General features: G+C 39.6%; 1 protein-coding gene across 1 annotated transcript in view; it reads left to right on the top strand.

The window, feature by feature from the left end:
- Positions 1 to 9,365, top strand: part of wt1a (WT1 transcription factor a) — a 31,469-nt gene extending 22,104 nt beyond the window's left edge. Inside the window, exons 4-8 of the mRNA XM_075471110.1 lie at positions 1,236 to 1,335; positions 3,953 to 4,097; positions 7,906 to 7,995; positions 8,377 to 8,469; positions 8,661 to 9,365. Coding sequence (XP_075327225.1) covers positions 1,236 to 1,335; positions 3,953 to 4,097; positions 7,906 to 7,995; positions 8,377 to 8,469; positions 8,661 to 8,782 — 550 coding nt within the window. The 3' untranslated portion in view covers positions 8,783 to 9,365. The remainder of the gene's footprint in view (positions 1 to 1,235; positions 1,336 to 3,952; positions 4,098 to 7,905; positions 7,996 to 8,376; positions 8,470 to 8,660) is intronic.
- The last annotated feature ends 8,947 nt before the right edge of the window (positions 9,366 to 18,312 follow it).

The following is an 18,312-nucleotide window of genomic DNA, read 5'->3' as shown; positions in this document are numbered from 1 at the left end:
ACCCATATCTTGGTTTTATTTTTCAAATCAGGAGGCCAGATTCACATCTCAATCAGACTTTTTTCTCAGTGGACATCAGGATTAATACTCGGGGATATCTGTCAGTTTCCCCCTAGAGTTTCCCCTGTTTGTAACCCCCAAACAGCTTTACGAATGCACGAATTTGATCTCCAATATCGCTTCTAACTGGATCCCTTTCTCCTCCCGTACGGCAGCCCGCTGATTTTGTTGCTGGTTATATTGTAGCCGAAGGTCAAAGTGCAACTTGTACGCATAAATATTTTTCCCAACCATTGACATAAGCAGAGGCACCACGGAAAAAAACTAGATTTACAGTCCTCTGACAAAAAGGAGGAAAAAAATAATCGTGCCCATACATCAATACGAGTTACATCTCTGCAGTGAACTCTGGTCTGTAATTTGCATTATGGGTTTGTATGTTTCAAGGTGGACATGACTGAATAATGTTGCCTCCCTGAGCTGATTGTACCTGCTTCCGATACGCTCAATGAAAACAGTGCTTCATGCTTCACTTTAGAAGTCCATTTGGATGCCTTTGGTTCATTAGCAGAGAAAATCTTCCACTTGCTTTTTATGCTTTGAATAGTTTTTTACTCTTACAACCATTTTCAGGCAGCTTTTCTTCACACTAACTGATGATTTATCAAATCAAATCAAATCAAATTTATTTGTATAGCACATTTCATGTACAAAACAATTCAAATGAAATAAAAGCATTGCAGCATGGAGTGGAAGAAGCATTAAAAATACATAAAAGAATATAAAGAGAAACAAATAAAATAATTTAAATGAATTTAAAAACGAGCAACTGTCCAGATAAGTTAAAAGATATCGTGCAGATTTCATGCATAGACACATGAGAAAAGAAATGTCTTTAACCTGGATTTAAAAATGTCTCCATTTGGTGAAAGTTTAATCTCCACTAGCAGTTTGTTCCACTTGTTTGCAGCATAACAGCTAAATGCTGCTTCTCCATGTTTAGTCTGGACTCTGGACCAGCTGACCTGAGTCCTTGGATCTAAGAGCTCTGCTGGGTTTATATTCTCTGAACATATCACAGATTGTAAACCATCAGCAGGCTTTTAAAATCTATTCTGTGAATGACTGGAAGCCAGAGTAAAGATTTTAAAACTGCTGTGATGTGTTCAGATCTCTTAGTCCGCGTTAAAACTCCAGCAGTGAATAACTCTGATGTCTCTTTCTGTTGTTGGCAGCCATGCAGCCGGCTACGACAGTGACCCCAGCACCCCGATGGTGTACAGCTGCAGCACACAGTACCGCATCCACACACATGGAGTCTTCAGGGGCATTCAGGTGGGACTCGCACCACTCCTGCACACGTGTACGATTTTATTTATCATCAACGGGTCGTCCTTCGGTCACACGGATCTCCTGTCTGCACACATCTCCTCTACACCTTCCTTAATGTCCATGTTTAGAGTCACACATGTTGCTGGCTGGACTGAAAACTTTGCAACAAACAGGAAGAAAAACACAAGCTTGAGACGGAGAGAAGAATATTGTTTTTTAATGGGTTATTAGAGCCTAATGCAACAAGCAGGCTATGTGAGGAGGAAATGCTGATATGTAGCAGAGCACAGATTTACAAACTCGTACACATGAGTACCTTTACGTGCACACAGACAAACATTTCATGCACATACACAGCTTTTAAGGTCAAGGGGATTCTTTTTTTCTTTTTTTTTCTTCCCATAAATCCATTAGCGGTGGAGAAACACACACATTCCATAATGATACACTTTCCATACGAGGATCAGCATGTTAATAAATCATTAGGTTTTAATTATTGTCTGTCAGCGGCTCTAGAGGACGGGGAACAGGAGATTCTCCAGACCTGCTCTTACTCCGCGGCAGAGATCTTTCTTTCAGGAGTCTGTTTCATTAGTCACCCTGTTCCCTTTCTTTCTTTAAGGTCTGGCTCCGGACAAAAGAATAAACAAAACCTCATTCTTAAGCCTCTTAAAGTATAATTTAAGAGCTGTTAAAATGTGAGGTAACGGATCGAGTGAGGCAAAGTGTTGCTTTGCTGTATTTATTATAGGGATTACGCTAATTCGCTGTCACTGCCAAAGATAATTCAGTTGGCAGCTGAGGAATTTCATTCCTAATTGATACTGCTTCCAACCCTCTTAGAAAACGTGTTGAGACTAAATCACATTTCATTTTTTGTACTTTTCCATCATGAAATGACGTCATTTTACTGATATGAAATTAAATTAAGTAGCAAAACCTTCAGTAGATATGCGGCTCTTTGTCACCGTCAGTGGAGCTGTCATCACAAACTTAACTTTTCAGTTGAAGCCCCCCCCCCCCGCCTCTCTTTAGGCCCTCATATACAAAGCCAGCGACCGGCTGTCAGGAAGATCCAGAGGCAAGTTGTTTCCAGCTGATTCACGTCAATTCTGTCAGAGAAAGGGATCATTCTGATTGGCTGTTCAGCGCATTTTGTGAAGTTTCTCCTTTTATTTTTACAATCTTCTTTCACAACCAACAGGCCAAACAAAACTAAACTAATTTCTCTGTAACCATGATCCACAATCTTCTATGGTGAGCGAGCAATCAGAAGCAATGCGCCCTTCCAGTGGTTGAATTATGTAGATAGACTAGTTACTCCTCCTTGCTGGCAGTTTTGTGTTTAAGTGTTACTTAGACCAGCAGGGCGTCCTTTCATCGCAGCTGGTTTGACGTCGTTTTGGTGTTTAAGGACCCGTAAGTTAACCGAACAGCATCTTAACACCAGTCATCTAAAAGCAACATTATTCATGTTACTTTCTACTTTCTTAAGTTTATTTTGAAGCTGCACATCACAAAAAGTTCCAGTTTTACAGTTTTTTTCACAAAATGTATGTTTTAATTACAGCACGTTTTGCTTTGAAAAGCTTCCTAACCCTTTAACATGGTTTGTGAAGGTTTTAGGAGGCTAATAGCTGAAATAGTTAAGTCTGAAGGAAATATAAATTGGTCAAACCTTTCGCTTTTATGCTCAATTTGTTACTTTTTCCTGATTTTTGTCGACATTTGAATGTAATAAACATATAAAATGATCACAAAGGAGAAACAAACGTGTTGCGTTCAGTCTTAATGGGTTAAAGTGTCTATTTGATTGATTTTTAGAAAAAATGCATGCATCTAATGATTCATGTTTTCGATAATTAACTGTATAACGAGTCATAGTTTGAAAGCTATGTTTAATTTCAGCCTGTAGGTTTTAGTGTGCATGTTGTAAATAATGACGACTCGTAATCAGATCACTTTAGTTTAGACTTCAAACTCGTCCTGTTGTCTCAGCGAATTTCACACTGTCTTTGTGGGTGATTCCACCAGTTTATATCGGCATAGTTGTAACTGCTAACAGTGCAAACTACAACAGGGTTGACCTCTAATTCTCTTTGGTCATAATGCTAAACGCTGAGGAAATTAACAGCAGATGGTTGCCAGCAGGAGGAGATGGAGGGAGAGGTGGAGACATTTGAGAAAGAAAACACGAAGGAGAATCACGCTGTGTGTTAAAGTAACACACCAGGTGATGTTTACATTTATTCTACAAATTAAGTAAAGTACAAATTGTCTCTGTAAACACGCGTTATTTCCTGCTCCTGTGACATCTGCAACGAGCAAAGCAGCGAGGTTCTCTGGAAGACGCTCTGTCTAAAGAGCGTGACTAACAGCTCCCTCTGGGCTGGGGTCATTTTACTGCTAATTCCCAGCTCATGAATATATGACTATTTTATTGTAATGATCCCCACAAGTCAGACACATCACATTCATGCATTTACACACACGGCAGATTTAACTGACTGTTGTTTAAATTACATTTTACAGCTTCAGTTATCGGTGTCCTCTGAGAGTTTTCGTTAATTTTTGCCTCGAGCGGTTTAGCTTCAGATTAAAGTGTTTGCTTTGCGTGCAGGATGTACGGCGGGTGCCCAGCATCGCTCCAGCCATAGTGCGGTCAGAGAGCAGCGAAAAGCGCCCGTTCATGTGCGCCTATCCAGGATGCAACAAGCGCTACTTCAAGCTGTCTCACCTGCAGATGCACAGCCGCAAACACACAGGTGAGAACAACCGAAACGGGCAGTAACATTTCATCTTATTTTACCATCATTCATAGAAATGTCTGCACATTTGCAGAAGGCGTACTCAGTGTCAGCAACATGTTCCTTCTTCTCTTTAAGATTATTCTTTTATTTCCATCACCCTGAGCTTCTCTTCTGCTGTTACCTGGAAATGTTTCCTGTTTTGTGAAATAAATAAATGTATTTTCTCTCAGATCTGATGCACAGAAAACCATTAAACCGCTTCATAGTGATTGATGAGCACTTCCTTCATATTTTCCCTTCGGTAAAACCTAAATTCTTAGTCTCTTTAGACCATGTTGCTGTGTAGATTTACAGATAAACACAGAATATATTCTAATAATAATATTATTACACGTATGATTATTATTATTATTATTACTATTATTAGGCTTTTTAACAGTGACTGCTGAGTTCTTCTCAAATTGTTTTTTTATTTGTTTATTTAGTCATTTATTTAGTTAGTAGCAGTATTTTTACTAGAATTGGTATTGTTATTGTTGTTGTTAATATACAATCATTGTAAATATTTATAATTTTTTTTGAGCTACTTGACTAATTTGAATTTCCCACATTGGGGGATGAATAAAGTATTTTTCTATTCTTCTATTTCTATTCTATTATAGTTATAAAGTTTTATGGACTAAGCAAACACGTTGTAACCTCGTTTACTATTTAGAATCTTTGCTCATACTGTCACATTAGTAAAAGACTATGTAAATGTAAATATATATTTTGAACTGGCCACGAAGCCCCACGCCACAGTGAAAACTATGGAAGCTTTGCATATCGATACACATTCCTTGGGGAATCGGACGTTGCCGTCGCTCACACATTTATATGTCCTTGGGATCTTTTATCTACCGAGCCCTTAAAATGACATGGCAGAGTAAAATAAAACCCAAGGGTTTCTCGTGCCCACCAGAAAAGTTTTGCGTGGGCACTAGAAAGTTTCTCGTGCGCACGAGAAACTTTCACTTTATTGTAAAACAGTGTAGGTTAGGCAGCAGGACGGGCAGAGAATCGTCATGTAGGTCAGCCGCGGCTATTCAGAGACAAAACACGGGAAGCCGGACAGCCTCTCCCATGCTACCGAGGCAGCCCGGCGTCTCTGGGGGTATATTAGACGTGGGCGTGTCAATATGAGGGGCTGTGTCGGGATGATTGGAGTTAGTGTTTGTCCATCAGATCTTGTGGCAGCCGAATTTTTAAGCGGGGAGAAGCACGCTGGAACTGCAGTCCCAAAGCGGATACGAAAGAGACTGGTTGTCTGTCAAAGTGCTGTCGGAGTTTCCCTCATTTCCCATCGTTTCCATTTCCATCCTTTACACACATACACTTTTGTAAATATTACACTGTAAATAAGAAACACATCCTTGTTGTTTAGAAGTTTTGTCAATCATATTCCTGTTGTGCATTTGTTTGTCGTGTTAGCTAGTTTTGTCACAATGGCCTAATATGGGCTTCCCCTGTTTTAAAAGTCAGCAGCCGCCACTGATGTAGGTCTAATGTCAGACGCAGGTCAACTTTCTGCGGATATCAAACCGGGTAAGAGTAAGTATCCTGGGCCTATTTCTTTAAGTTTCACGTTCCCACCAGAAAAGTTTCAGGTGCGCACGAGAAAGTTTCAGGTGCGAACGAGAAAGTTTTGCGTGCGCACGAGAAAACCTTGGGTTTTATTTTTCTCTCATATGTCATTTTAAGGGCTCCGTATTTATCTACTTAGATGTGGAAATATTTTCATCGTGCTCACAGGCAACTGAGCAGAAGTTTTTGTGTGTTCTGAGTTGTACCTAGCCTAGCAAGCCAGACCCGTACAGCAAAAAGCTGTACAGGGGTCTAGTGACGCTGGATAGCAGTGTGGGCGGGATAAACGGCTGTCTGTCAAGTTCAACGCCACGCAATAGGATGGCGCAACAACCAATCAGAGTGATGAAGAAGTTTTACGTAGTCAACACGACGGAATGGTTTGTAGTCTATGGCCTGAAAAGCTGATTTCGCCTAAGCTATAAACTGTGTAAATATATAACTTTAGCAACATTTGAAACATTTTCACGCTAGAAAGTAGTCGTTTAGACCCCCAAGGTGTTGAAAATCTGACAAAATACCGGTTATTTACAATTTTGTTCCCACGAATTCAGCGCTACTAAAGCTAGCCGCAGTGAGTAACGCACTTCTGGTTTTGCCATTTTGACTGCTCTCGTCCCGTTAAGGGAATTTGACCGTTCAAATGCCTTACCGGAGAGTTTTGTCAGCTCCGAGACGAAGATCGGCCCGCCATCTTCGGTACATCATGCTCGCAATCGACTGGGGATTGCACAACCACCAGCGGGTTGTGGAGACCCATGCGTCGTCCCACCAACGGAGCAAGCTGGTAAATTAAACTTTTACCATACCCGGTGGGCAAAACTCCGAAAACGTCCTTTTAAAAAAACCAAAAACTTAAGTGCAGTTATCTGTTCGTCTCGCAAAGAAAACTGTATATCTAAATTTTCTAGAGTCGCTGCCAAAGCCAACTCGAAAGACTGTTCGCTGGGCGCAGCCACTGTTTACCTCTCTCTGGAACTTTTTTTTTTTTTTTTTTTTTTTTAAACCTCTCTCTGGAACTACACACTGAAACGTCGCACCTCTGTCGTCACTAGGTAGCCCGGCCTCCGACAGCGCTCCTCACAATTTGATTGGCTTGATTAAGTTTTGATTTGGAACCTCGCAAAAGGACCACAAGTGCCTAGACTAGCCCATTTGCGGCCGCTAGGGGCGTCTAGATTTCTAGGCCACTTTGTTAGTTAAGGTTAGGTTAGAAAAACAACAGGTTTTATCTCGTTGCCGTGGCAATCATCATGCGTTGGTGCCATGTTACCGGTGGGAAGCCCTTCACATCCAAAAGTGGCAACTTGGGGGTAAACGCAGTGGGGTTCATACACATGACGTCCAAAATGGCAGTAACACGGTATTTACACACTAACTCTGAAGCTCGCATCCATCATTAAAGTTTATGGAACTGGTTTGGGGTTTTTTGTTTGTTTTTACTGCTTTGATCCAATGACAAACTGATTTTTCCAGCATCAAGCACTTTTTGACAAACAGTGGAAAGAAGAAAAGGTGAATTGGATAGCGGAAACTGGGGGTCTTCTTCATGATTTGTGGTTCCAGTATTGCTAGCAGAGGGCCAGACTTGACAGCTGACATCCTGTAATACAATTGGGAACGATGGGGATAACTCCCCAGCTCTTTCTACAGTTAGTGAAACTCGCCTTGCTTTTGATGCCCGGTTTGATGGCCCCAAAGAACCACAAAATCATGCTTATTGGATGGCTTTCTGTGTTCAACACGGATGACAGATGAATGCATATGAAAAATAAGGACTTGCAAATGCTTCAAACCAGAAATAGAAATAGTTTTCATGCAGCATTAAGTTGTGAGACTGTGTGTTTTTAAGACTTTTTCCTATCCCTGACTACCTAGTTTTTAATTAGCTTGACAGAACCAAGCGCAAAAATGAAGTTTTAACCATAAAAGCATTGAAAGTACTGGACACAAAACAAACTTCTAAATGTGGGATTTGTCGCCTGTATTTTCCTGTTCATATGCATGAAAAATAAATCAAAATTTGTGCCCCAGGACATTAAATCACACGACTGTGAAAGTTTCAGGGACTTAAAAGGGTTTCTATTAGTCTGTGCACCTGATTTTCTCATGTTCGGGTGATCAGTGATGTCTTCCAATGTGAATTTAAAAGCTTTTTCAGGTTAAAAAGTTGAGATAAACTTCTCATATCTTTGTTCAGGGGAGAAACCCTACCAGTGTGAGTTCACAGACTGCGGCCGCAGATTTTCCCGCTCTGACCAACTGAAAAGGCACCAGAGGAGGCACACAGGTTTGATCGACTTTACTCAGTCTGACTCTCTGTCTGTACTATATTTTTTTATTTTACTTCCCAGCCTTTGCTCTCTTTTCTGCTGCTCTTCTTTTGCTGTTTGCATGACAGCTATCTCATGGACAATAAAGTGCTCAGTTTGCATTTTGTTTTTACATTTTTGCTCTGAACTGAACTCCGTCAGATAAAGTTCCTAAATGCTGGCCACTCTTTGGAATGGCTTCCCTGCAAGCCTCTGCTCTACTGTTTTTTTTCTATCTCCCTCTGTGTATGTTTGTGTGTGTGTGATGTTGAATGTGTGTGTTTTCTGTACATGTTTTGCGTGAACTTGGCCCGTCTGTGTGTTGAACGTGTGCGCATGCTTACTGTACATGTGTTTAGGAGTTAAACCGTTCGAATGCGAGACGTGTCAGAGAAAGTTCTCTCGGTCTGACCACCTTAAGACACACACACGGACTCATACAGGTAAAACAAGTGCGTAAACTTTTATTTTTCCATTTCTTCTTCATCCATTTGATGTTTATAAATGTTTTTGCTTAAATAGACTATACAGATATTAATTATAATCATCTAATATTTCTTTAACTGTTATTTGCACATCCCCCCGGTGCTAACTGTCCTCCCCCTGTCTCTCCTCGCTGGCCTCCTCCCCCCTCCTCTCTCAGGCGAGAAGCCGTTTAACTGTCGGTGGCCGAACTGTCAGAAGAAGTTCGCCCGGAGCGACGAGTTGGTGCGACACCACAACATGCACCAGAGGAACCTCACCAAGCTACAGCTCTCCATCTGAGTTTATTTTTTCAGCCCAGGTCACAGTTTTAAACGTAAATACGTTGGTTATATCTGTGTATGCTTTTACCGTCTCTGGTTAATTCCCCCCTAAAAAAAAAAAAAAAAACCTGCCTCCGTAGAGTTCAGTCGAGCCCTGATTTTTGGAGCTGTCGGCACATTTCGGTCACCAGACTGTAAAGTTACACTTCTGTTTCTGCAAAACACGTGTATGAACAAGTGTGAACCTCTGAGGTATGTGAATGATCTATTGGCATCAGTCCTTTAATGCACCAGCTGCTCATTGAGCATCGAGCCGTAGAGACCGGAATAAGTTGTCAGATCTTCATCTTTGAGACCCTTGTTGTGGGAACCCTTACATCGAGCATACTGCGTGCACATTTTACCAGCTTGCATATTCAACCATATTGGGCTGTCACACATTGAAAACAGCGATTTCAGTTTCTTTGTCGTGTGCAGTACTTCGAACTTAACTTGTACTCATCGCAAACCAGACATAATCCTACTTCTCACTGTGAATGCACTTATGCCCTTCAAAGTAGCAATTGTAAGTAAGTTTCAATTACCTCTGACTTTGGTTCAGTTTAGGCACCAATACTACAAGGTTAGGCTTTGGAAATCATCAGTGTAAATGGTGGTTACAAAGTGAGGTGTTTTGCAGAAATGTAAATTGTCTTATTCTGGCAGCTAAACTGAACTGCTCTACGGAGATAAATGCACATTTTTTCCAACCCATGCTCTATTCGAATAAGACTGGCAATGTTTTAACTATCGTTACTGTCAATTAATCCCAAAGAAAAGACCAAAACCAGGACTCTTTGAAAAATGTAGCCCTTCGTTCACTTGACTTTGGACCATGACGCTAACTGAGCTGAGGACAGATTTACCTGATTCATCTTTTACAGCATAAATACGAAATCATCCGGTGAGATGCTGCAGGCACTGTTCATGTAAGAGTAGATGCACAGTGCAGGGAAACTCGTCTTTGCTTACCTCAACCATCTGATAAGCTTTTTACTCTCATTATCTGGTGCCAGTTGTACTTTTTTATGCTCATTCAGTACATTAATGGTCATTCCTCAATGGGGAGCGTTCTTTAGTTTCCCACTGGAAAAAATCTAAATCTTACCAAGTATATTTGTCTCATTGAGTATCTCATTATATTTAATATAAGACACAATTGCCTAACAAGTACTATTTCAGCCAGATATAGGGACTTGTTTTAATACAATACATCTTGAATATCTTGTTAAGTGAAAAAGTCTTGAAAACATCTTGTTTTGAGTCATATTTCACATGAAACAAGCTTTTTTTTCATTTGAAGAGGTTTTTAAGCTAATTTCAAAATCACTTTTAACTCAAAAGTCCTAAATATCACATCTTATTTCAATAAATCTTGACAAGCCGATTTTCACTAGTTCCATTGGCAGATTTGTTTTGCTTATTTCAAGCAAAAACGTCTTGTATTTGTTGTTTTTTTACTTATTTTTGGAGGGGCATTTTCTCCAGTGCCCCTCGTGATCTTTAAGATAAAACACAGCAGGACTGAACTGAACAAGTTAAATTTTTAGGTAATTCAACCCTGCTCTCAACAGCCTCTTGTACACAGGAGCAGGTAGGAACCAAAGTTACTCAGAGAGATTAGACCTTATTATTATTATTTGACATGAAATAAGTAAAATCACTCTTTTCATACTCATGGACAGAAATTGAGTGTTCATTTATTATTATTATATTTTTCTTTGAATAAGATGAGATAAGATAAATAGGATTAGATTTAATATACACAATTATTTTTAGGGGTTAGAAAACTCTACAGGGTTAGTGCTCAAATATTCTAATATTCATGCTTCCCCAACACAGCAAAGACTCCTCCAGTTTGAACGATCTTATAAGTAGTTTGTTCATAACCCTCAATGCGGCTCATAGTGGCGTCCTGTAAAGCTCCGCCCCTACAAGCCGCTGAAGAGAAACACGGCTCATATGAGGGTGTCAGCAGCAGAGCAGACGCCATTCTTAAGTCTTTTGTTTAAGAAACTTGGTAACTTGGTTAGAGTTTTATAGGCTTTTTACAACAACACCGTCACCTTTATGGCGGCCATGTTGCCGGTTGCTTTGGTTACATGTAAACACAACATATTAAAACAAAACATCGTCCCTTTCTGGTTAACTTTATAGAAGTGACCATTGGTTCAGGTTAGAAATAAAAACTGCTTTGGTGGGGTTTTAAAACAATCATGGTTAACTACAGATCGTATTCTTTGGACATAACTGTTGTCTGTATCACCTTAAGCCTGGTATGATAAAATCTTGTAGCTCAGTTCAATGTTTCATCATTTTACATAATAAAAACGAATTAGGAAATGTTCTAAAAACTAAAATAAGCACAAAAATCCCCTTTTTTCTTTAATAGAATTATGTATTGCTGTGAGGATAAAAGTAGATTTTGGACATATTAGATGAATTATTTGAAGGCAAGCCATGATGTTTTCCTTACCCTACCCTACGTTGCTTTAATATCTAAACCTAACCGAGTAGTTTTTAACCAAACCGTGACTGAAAACGCTTCTATTTCGTCTTTCTATATCCTCCTGAGACCCAGCAAGAGTTCCACAGCTTTATTTAAAAAACAAAATGGTCGACAAGAATAAAACTTATTTGTACTAAATCCTGCGATTTGTTGGGGTTTGTCCAATGAAACGGAAGATCTGTCCAAAATGGCTGCCACATCCGCCAGCATGTTTAATGGGCACAAGAAAAGTAAGTTACTGGATGAACCCCATCAGAGGACAAAAATACATTTCTGTGTCTCCGGACGATATGTAGTTTGTTTGTGTGTCCATGAAAATGAAAGAAGCTGAACGAAAATGTGTGAAGGGCACATTTTACAAACCTGGTTTCAAGCTTATTTTTAGCTGAGATACGATTTAATATCGTTAGATTAATATAAGTTAGCTGGTGTTACTTGAGCAAATATTGCTCAAACAAGCAATTATAAGCAGTGTGTTTGTTTTTTTTAAAAGGTAAATACGGTGGGTTTGGCTAAAAATCAGCTGTGTGTGCTCATCCAACAAAGTCGTTCAAATTGTGCAACTGCAGGTTTGGCTTTGCAGAAAAATGCACACGGTCGTTTTTGGTCTTTTCGTGGACTTGATTGCCAGTAAATAAACAAAACATTGTCAGTTCTACAGGCTCCAAATGCAGTTTCAGAGTAAATATATAAATAAAAAATAAATCTGTATTTACCTTACATGGTCTTCATGGCAGGACTTCTGAACTCTTCCAGAGTTCAATCAATGTAAATCTTTGCACTTCCAAGAATACTAGACTGTCTTCATCTTAAATGAATGTGACATTTCATTTGTCAACTGTAGTTGTCTTCCACCAGCATGATGTGCAGCGAGGTCAAAGGTCATCGTCAGCTGCACACGTGCTGCTGCAGCTCGGCGCCTTTTCATCTGTTGTAAATATCTCTTATGTGGAACTACTTTGGAAAGACGTATTTATTTTCTTTTTGTAGACAACGATTGCTTTCACTGGAATGATTTAAAGCAGCAGTTCCCTTCTCGGTAGCCCCTACCTCTATTCTCTTGATAAGTATGGATCAATTTTGGTAAAACAAGACTCAATTTCCTCCTGAAGCATATGGAGCAACTCCAAGCTACTGTTGGAGCTCCAAGGTCCCGGCGTGCTCATGCATAGAAAAAGGAAAAAACTAATCAGAATTCTACTTAATCTAATCTGTGTTAGTTAGTTTATCCTGACATTTTACAGCTGAGCCAAAAACACACACATTTAGATGCCCTGATAATGTGTAAAAACCCACGCCCTGTTTTATTTGTCATGGAAATTGTTGAAGCTCCCTGTCTGACAATTTTCCAACTTTTTACGGCAGTTTGCACACAAAAAGCATCTTTGCACCACATGAACATACAGCCTTTTAGTCCTAAAAGCATCAAAGCATCAGTCAGCTGTGTTACAAAGTTGTAGATTTCTTAAAATACACAAGCGCTCTCCCATGTGTTAAACCAACATGGCCTGGTGCGTGGAAGCAGTGTTTGATGTGCTTCACACTCACTGCACAGACCTTGAACAGTCCTGTAGATTTGTTATAATTTGACAGTTTTTGTGCACACCCTGTGATCTTTGGGTGGGGGCAGGTTGGGAACCACTGGTTTAAAAGACAGGAGGTGTCATTAGTTCTCTGTGTACTCATATATGTGACAAACCTCTCTGCCTTTTTTTTTTGTTTGTTTTCAATTTCACAGTCACACAATAATAGATCATGTTGCTTTTGATTTGAAAAGATGAAATTATAGTCGGTCAACAGTCTGTGTTTGCAGTGTGAGTATGAAACATGCGGAGCAAACACAAACTTACCTTTAAGGTGTTTAAAAGATGAAAACTTAGCTGTTGGGTTTTTTTTGTCTTTCCTTTTATGTTGGAGCTAACTTGCTTTTGTTTCTGGGGTGTTTAAATATTGCAGGTCTTTGGCAGTGTATTCAAGCTTTAAAGTATGTCTGCTGGGTCACACTGGCTCTGTGGCCGGGACATTATGGTCGAGATGTAAATAATACTTCTTCGCCGTGGGAACTGAGCTTTTTCCATGGGGGAAAACATGTAACTTAATTGATATATATCAGATGTTTCTTAGATTGGCTCCAGGAACTGTTTATATGTTCTTTTTGTTCTTTCATTGATGTAATATTTGAGTCACAAAGAAAGCAAATGTTACTGAAACATTTTGTACTCAAAAGTGTGAGATAATTGAAAATGATGATTTCTCTCTGTTTAAATGTATTGTGACTGTTTTGATACAGTAAGTTTGTCTCCATCGTCTTCATTTATCAGTTGATATTTTTAAGATTTTAACTCCAGCCAGTGCTGTTCAAAGCCCACAAACAGTTATGAACATATTATGAACATAATATAAGCATTTAATGAACGTCCATTTTTCGTAACTCCGCTATAATTAAGAGTTATTTTTCTTAAGATATTTTTGCAGCGCTTAAATAAAAAAAATCTTGTTTACATAAAATACATAAAATGCTGAGTTTTACCCAAGTCCCACATTCTTTTTTCACAGCATCCTCTCTTTTTTATGACAAAAACAGACATTATTTATTTAAAAAAACGGGAATTGAAGTCAATCAGAGAGCAGGATTGTGAGTTTTAGGTTCAACCATCCCCAGTTGCACAATCACAAACACAGTACAGTACAGTACCATCCACTTTCCTCTTTATCTCTCACCAAATTCCTCATCACATTCCTTGGCTCTCCTCTAAGATAAAAAATTGATGTGTTTTTTTTTCTCTCTCATTCTCTCTCAAACCTTCCTCGATCTGTTAGCTTAGTTTTTATTTAGGTCAGAAGTCCCGGCTTTACGAAAGTTCTTGTTCTCACTTCAATGGAAGTCCACCACCGACGCAGCGTAAATTTGTTTGTTCTTCTTTTTTTTTGTGTGTGTGTGTGTCGAGAGAAAGCAGCAGAGCAGAAAACCGAGACGGATGGTTGCAGAGATGGATAAAGTCAGATACAGCAATGTTTCTTTTGTGAACTTTTATCATAAGTTTAGCCAAAGTGTTAGTGTAAATCAGACAACGTGTCCGATTCCCTCCATGGAAATCCCCTGAAACTCCCCAGGGCTCTTGTGCTATATCTCAGCTGTCGGACAAGGCCTACATCTCTCATCTCTCTTTCTCTCTCTGCTCTTTATGTGTGTTTGTGTGCGTTTTAGTGTTTCATCTCTGCTCCATCCTCATGCCGGCACGGCCCTTTGAAGCCTGATATCTGGTCAGTGTAACTGCAGTTTTGTCCACTTTCAGTAGTCACATTAGACACTGGATCTAAATCTAGTACTTAGAGCAGATACAGAAAACATGGGTCGGGCCCCATGAGAAGAGTGCAGTGGCTAAAACCTTTATATTTGATATAACTCCTTATGACGTAAAAAGAAAACATCTAAAAGGGTTTTTTCAGAATGCTTAAAACTGTCCAGTGAACCGTTTTATTTCTCATCCTCAGAGGAAACTACATACATGAGTATAAAGAATAAGATTAACAATAATTATTATTAATTATAAGAGCTCATAAAGATTCAGAATACCTACAGAACTCTGTAAATATCTTGTAATTTCTTTATTTTGTAACATATGCAGAAAATAAGGCAAAAACAGGCTTGAAAACACGCTTTAAAGTGAATATCTGCTCTGAGTTCCTTTCTCCTCCAACACAGCCTGAACCCTCTCAGACGAGCTTTCTGTCCTTTCTTTAAGGAGTCTTCAGGAATAGTTCTCCAGGCTTCTTGAAGGCCATCCCAAAGCTCTTCTCTGGATGTGGGCTGCCTTTTGTTGCGTTCTCTGCCAACATGATCCCACACTGCTTCAGTAATGTTGAGCTCCGGGCTCTGGGGAGGATTCATCCCTCCATCAGACCTGCTGCCACTGATTTTCAGCCCACTTCTTGTGTCCTTTGGCACAGCTCAGCCTTTTCTCCCTGTTTCCCTTCCTTAAGAACGGCTTCCTGACAGCCACCCTTCCATGGAGCCCATTTCTGATGAGGCTTGGGCCAACAGCAGATGGATCAGCTGAAGGTCCAGATGCATCTCTCAGCTCCTGTGTCAGGTCTTTGCTGGATTTTTTCCTCTTTCTTAAGGACATCACTTTCAGATCCTGTTCATCTGCTGTAGATAGTTCTTTTGGCCTGACACTTCTTCTTCTGTCCTCCACTTGTCCAGTTTCCTCAAATGTTTTAAGGACACACTGCACACCATGCTGAGATATGCCAAGTTTTCAGCTAACAGCTCTTTGGGAATCACCTTGTTGCTGCAGAAATCCTGTTTTCTGTCTGTCAGACTGTGTTATCTTTGCTGTTTTTCATAGATGGGAACAAAATAGGAACACGTGACGCGTCTTTGTGACAAGCTGCCAGTAAAGAAGTGCCTGAAAGTTCTTTGCTAAGTTGTCTGTTCTGTGTAGACACAACACTGGTTCATCCCCTGAGTTACACGTCCTTTTTATGCTTGAATGATTAATAGGTCAGATTTGAGTGGCTTAACAAACAAAAAAACACATTCCTCTGAAAATGGTCAGGTACAAGGACTGGACTGAAAATTTGGGGAATTGATTCAACTTAGAAGTGGGGATGGCAGTTAAAAGTTGATTTTCCAAGCTCTGTATTTACACAGCGACTCTTAAGGATGATATATATTTTTGTGATGGAGGACAGTGTGAAGTGGAGTTACAATTGAGTAGAAATGTGAGATAACCCAGGAGTTTACCAAGAAGAGCTTTATTCTACGTAAAATGTAATGCCGTTCTCCTCTTACTGCTAAACCGGTTTTATCCAGGAGAGTACGATGATGCTTTCCAAAGGCATCCCCGGTTGTAAACCTTAGTTATTTCACTGTAATCAAAGATGGATGAAGACTTGATGTGCGCTCTGCAGTTCTGGATAATAGAAGCTTCTTGGCGGCAGAGCCAAGCTCCAACACAGAGACGATGAGGAGCTGCACCATGAAAAATGGACGAAAATGCTGAATATTCTGCAGGGATCACAGCCCTTTGCCAAAGACTGTGGAAGACTGTGGATCCAGGCCATTTACTGATATTAATGTATTACAATAATAAATTTCAGTGGGATGTTTCTTTAGTGTTATTATTAACGAAACAACCGAACCGAACACAGAGTAACGTGTGTGTGAACAGCAACTAAAAACAATGCTGTGAAAGTTCTGATATATGTTGATATAGTTGTTTTCATGTTCCAGGACATAAATCAGGAGTTTCAATTTTTTTTTAAATATTAGTGACTTTCTATTGCACTGTGTGATTAGCATTTCCCCATTTTCTGTGTTGCATTAATCAAAGTGGGACAATTTATAGCAAAAATCCGGGAGAGGAACAGATGGAAAAAATGACACAAAACCAACTGCAATGGCTCAGTTCCATTAAGCTTTTCCAAGGTCTCAACAGCAGGACCTCGACTTAATGTAATCCAGCCATCATCAAAGTGAAATATCAACAGTAAAAGATGTTTTCCAGCACAAAATTCAAGCTAACTTTAATATAATCAATCATTTGAGTACTTTATCGCCCCAAACTGGTCTGAATATGTGCTGTGGGAATAGATCTACTGAAGTCTGCACTAATTTCATCAGATGTAATGAAATATTTCTTATTGTGTAGCATGAATGGGCTTAATGGATGTTGTCAAATTGGATATACCACATCCAGATGAATGCAATTTCCAAACGTATTCCAAAAAATACAGCACATGGTTTACAGAAATCATAAAAAAAATCCCTCAATATTTTAGGATTTTGGCAAGCAAATACATTGAAAATGAAAGCTCTTAAAATCCATATTTGCTCTTGTCTCTCCCAAATAAGATATTGGTTGTCTGGTTTATAGTTTGGTCTCATACTACAGGACTGTAGCGATGATAAAGGGAAGATAATGTAAACTTTTGCCCCCTTGTGAGTTAATCCAGTCACGGTGTTGGCAGTGTTCTGATTGTAATGTCTTATTTCCACGTCTGCTCACATGAAAAAAAAAGTTTTTTAATCGTGTTTTGTCTGAAGATAAGAGTCGACCAAAAGTAGAAGCTGTTTTCCAGACATGACAGAAAAAAATATGAGAAAAGAAACAAGTATCAGAGGGAAGAGATAGAAGAAGAAACAGTCTCTGCAGTCGAGTTGTTTTTATATTTGTGGAAACAGAAGTGGGGATGATATCGTGGGTGATTTTTGGTCCTGGTACGGCTCAGCACTGCTCTTTCCTCTGAATCTGACCGACCAAACACACGCGTGCAGAGTGCTGGAAGAGCTCAGTGCACTTTGTTTCTCCAGAGGCTGCAATTCTTCATTTTTCTGTCAGAGACTCATGTTGCTTCGAGGGGATAAAACTTCTGACCTGAGTACAGCAAAGCCGCATTCACAGGAGAGATTTTAGATTTAAAATGCAGGCTTCGTGTTGAATAAGCAGAAATTGTGGAAAGAAAACACTGTCACCCATCGCTTTCTTTTTCTTTCGCCTCACTGAGTTTTCCATAATCTCATTTTAACATCAGTGATAACATTATTAAGGGATGATCGGTGGTCACTCGCAGCAGATCTACTCTGTCTTTTCCATTTTCTACCTCTGGGTATGATTGAAGGGGAAATCTGTTTTATTGCTCTGTGGCACAAAACAGGGAAGAAAAAATAAAGTGATGCTCCTCCAGCCCACACTGAGCTGCAGCTTTGATACTTTCTGGCAGCTGCAGATTAAAGGAGTGAATGGTTTTGAAGGAGAATCTCTACAACATGGTTATCCTCCTCAGTAAAGCTGAACTAACCCCAACGGAACTCCAAGGAATGAATTATTCAAGAAGGTAAGCTCAGGATTTCTGATACGTTTGAAATAAATGTTCAAATGTTCCAGTTGTGGTCCGCATAATTGGTTCAACTGGTTCCATTTACATGCAAAAAGGTTAATTACTTAGATAAACTGTAAGTGAATATGAGTGAAATGCTGGTGCATGTCAAAAAT

This window comes from Odontesthes bonariensis, chromosome 7 (assembly GCF_027942865.1).
Source record: "Odontesthes bonariensis isolate fOdoBon6 chromosome 7, fOdoBon6.hap1, whole genome shotgun sequence".
In the NCBI taxonomy this organism is placed as follows: domain Eukaryota; kingdom Metazoa; phylum Chordata; class Actinopteri; order Atheriniformes; family Atherinopsidae; genus Odontesthes; species Odontesthes bonariensis.
The sequence above is the reverse complement of the archived record's forward strand: the minus strand, read 5'-3'. Positions and strand labels throughout refer to the sequence as shown.